Raw genomic sequence first — 2,991 nt, forward strand, 5'->3', positions numbered from 1 at the left:
GCTATAGCCATGCAGGGAGAGGAAAAGGTCTCTCCCATAATGGACTGCACTTGGGCAGGTCTGGTACATGGTGCCTCTGAGGGTGTAGATACAACTTCATTACCATTAGCCAAGGCCAGTGCGACCCTCACACCTCTGGCAATGGATGCACAGGCATCATAGATTTTGTAGCCCAGAGAGATGCCAGGCAGTAGGTCCGTGCTGTTATTTATTTCCTCTATGGCAAAGAGCATAGCCTGGGTATACTGGAACCCTCTGAAATTCAAACTTGATGCAGACAGTTATAAATAGTTATAAATGTAACCAATTTGTCCTTATAAAATAAACAATAGCATAAGAAATTAAAGTATTACTTAGTGTTAATACAAATAGCAAGGCATACTTCTGATTTTAATACTTAGTTTAATAAGATTTTCTGTGTCTGTTTTGTCCTAGATATTTAAAATATAAAAGGATTTTTTCAGTATAATTTACCTGGTGCATTGCAGTGGCAGTGGTTTGTGCATGTAAGTATCCTGCCTGTCTTTCCACCTGCTGTGGAATGAGAAGATTCCCCCAAATATAATGTCCCCATCCTTTGATAGCTGGGGGTTCTCAGGATCCCCTCTCCGCCTGCATACCGGCTCCTCAGCCTGAGAGAAAGACACTACCAGAAACAGCTGTAAGAGTGCCCAGCCCTGCTCTGGCCACCTCTGTGTGCACGTCATACTGTCCAAGAGAGTCAAGTCAAAAACTTTCAGTGCTATTTATACATTTTGGAGCACCATAAAAAATAATAATTGAATCATGATGTTTCATCTCTGTGGACATACCAGGTGGGTTAAGAAGAGGGAGGTGTCCAAACAGGAAAACAGTTTTGGGCCTTACCCTTTTTCAAACATCATAACTGTATATGTTATCAGATAGGAACATTAATTCATTTTTTTTCTTTTCATTTCACTTTTTTACATTAACATTTGCACATTAAAGCAACATTACGTAACCGTTCTACCTTAAAATAACAGCTTCAAAGTCATTTTGAGATTCTGAACCGAGTTGTAATAGGGTGAATGGTGATGGGGATGCTGAAGCTGATGAAGCGGCGTTAATGGCAGAGACGAAGGGACTAAGAGACGACAGAGGAAGCTAAGGAGAGAAAACTAATCTTCCTGCTCTCCAGCCACTGGTCTCCAGTAGGGCTGCCAAAAAACATCCTATATTTGATTGTATAATAAATTTGCAAAAAATATGAAAATTATGAAAATGAATAATCAGTTGTGGGGGAGAAAATAAAACGTAGGTCAAGCTGAAACAAGCAACAATTCAATGATTACACTACCGTACTGGCAGATGATTGCAGAAAGTGCCCAACCCAACTTGGTTGCAGAGAGCGTAATCCCCATTTGGAATTAATTAAATGGTACCAAATCATTCAGTGCTTCCATTTCATGCCGTACATCCAGCATGCAAGATATACTACATTTTTACATGTACCATTATCACTAAAGGAGGAAGAGGAAGAGCTTGACACAGAGAGGAGGACAGGGAAAGAGAGAGAAGCCCTTGCTGACTGCTTTGTTAAAGTACGGTAGCTAGTGGAACTGAATAGGGTTTAAACAACTGTGGGATTAGCGGCAAGGTCACCAAAAGGTGCTATGAGTGCTTGAGCATAATTAGTGTACGTTTAAACATATAGATGGTAATTACCTAGGTTGAACCTATGTGACTTTTTAGAACAAATTATCGAAAGTCATTTTTGTCAAATTTTGAGAGCACTAGTCTCCAGTCCTGCATTTGAGCCACCTGCTTCTGGTTCTGCTCTTCAGAATCTAGCCGCCGGCCTACGGCCCTGACACCAGTGGTTTATGCAGCAACTTTGCCCAACCAGCAGCCAAATCTTCTGGTGTCGCAGCAGCTTTTTAGCCTCATTGGCGACCTCCAGAGCAATCCACATAACTAAGATTATATCAAGAACCCAATAATGCTACCATTGTGTTAGTTTAACCAACTATTTTCCTGTAAACTAACTTAACCTTCATTTATAGCTGCTTTATGCTAGCATAACCTACAGTTATATTTACTTGAGATCGTGGCCCAAACACTACATTTCACCTGTGAATGTTCCTTTTTTCTGTATTGAGCGATCTTTAATGTGTTTGTTTTACGAAACTCTAGCTTATGCTAACATAATGCTTACATTTTGTGGCCTATATATTCTTTATTTTTTCCACCTTCAATGTAATTCATTCTGGGGTCTAGCAGCTGGCAAGTTGTTGACTGATATTTTGATTGACTGAACAGCCAAACCAATTGGATTCGCTGTTGCAACTCCAAGAAAGCCTATTGGTTTTGAAGGTCCTGCCCCTTCTTAAAGTGCAATATATCAGAAGTGCAATATGCATTAAACATGTAAAAAATAAAGGAAAGCAAGAGGGTTTTTGCCTCCCAGTTTGTGAATAAAGACTTGCAGGTCTGTAACTGAATACACAAACACAGTTTTCAGACAGAAAATAAAATATTTAGCCCACAAGTATGTATATGCAAGCTTGCAGCAAAGCAATTACTGTACAAGTTTACAAAGGTATAGTTAAAGATACAAAACCTTATTTTAAAATACACCGTTTTGAATCATATATTCCATATTTCTTGACCCAGAGGTTTTGTAAGCAGGAGGCTCGGGGAAAGTTAACTCTGTAAAAATTGAAAAATCTTGGGCAACAACAAAGGGGAAGTTGTCATGGTTATACTCAAGCCTCAGGAGAGAGGAAACCAAACAAGTGTGTCTGTCTGTGTAACAATGGATTTATTCGTTGATTACAATTTTATAAACTGTATTCATTTTTGTAAAATCTGTAAGGAATCCAGTAGTGGGCGGCTGTGGCGCAGAGGCAGAGCGCGTCGTCCCCTAATCGGAAGGTTGTTGGTTTGATCCCCGGCTCCTGGTGCCACATGTCGAAGTATCCTTGAGCAAGATACTGAACCCTGAATTGCTCCCGATGCCGTGCATCGGTG

At 40.2% G+C, this 2,991-nt stretch overlaps 1 protein-coding gene across 1 annotated transcript in view; it reads left to right on the plus strand.

Moving 5' to 3' along the window:
* The window catches only part of LOC118342047 (extracellular calcium-sensing receptor-like), a 10,775-nt gene that overhangs the window by 7,551 nt on the left and 233 nt on the right, over nt 1–2,991 (plus strand). The window contains 1 exon segment of the mRNA XM_035680472.1: nt 585–661. Coding sequence (XP_035536365.1) covers nt 585–661 — 77 coding nt within the window.

The sequence above is a fragment of the Morone saxatilis genome, unplaced genomic scaffold, assembly GCF_004916995.1.
Source record: "Morone saxatilis isolate NCDOM2014 unplaced genomic scaffold, NCSU_SB_2.0 Contig8, whole genome shotgun sequence".
NCBI lineage: Eukaryota > Metazoa > Chordata > Actinopteri > Moronidae > Morone > Morone saxatilis.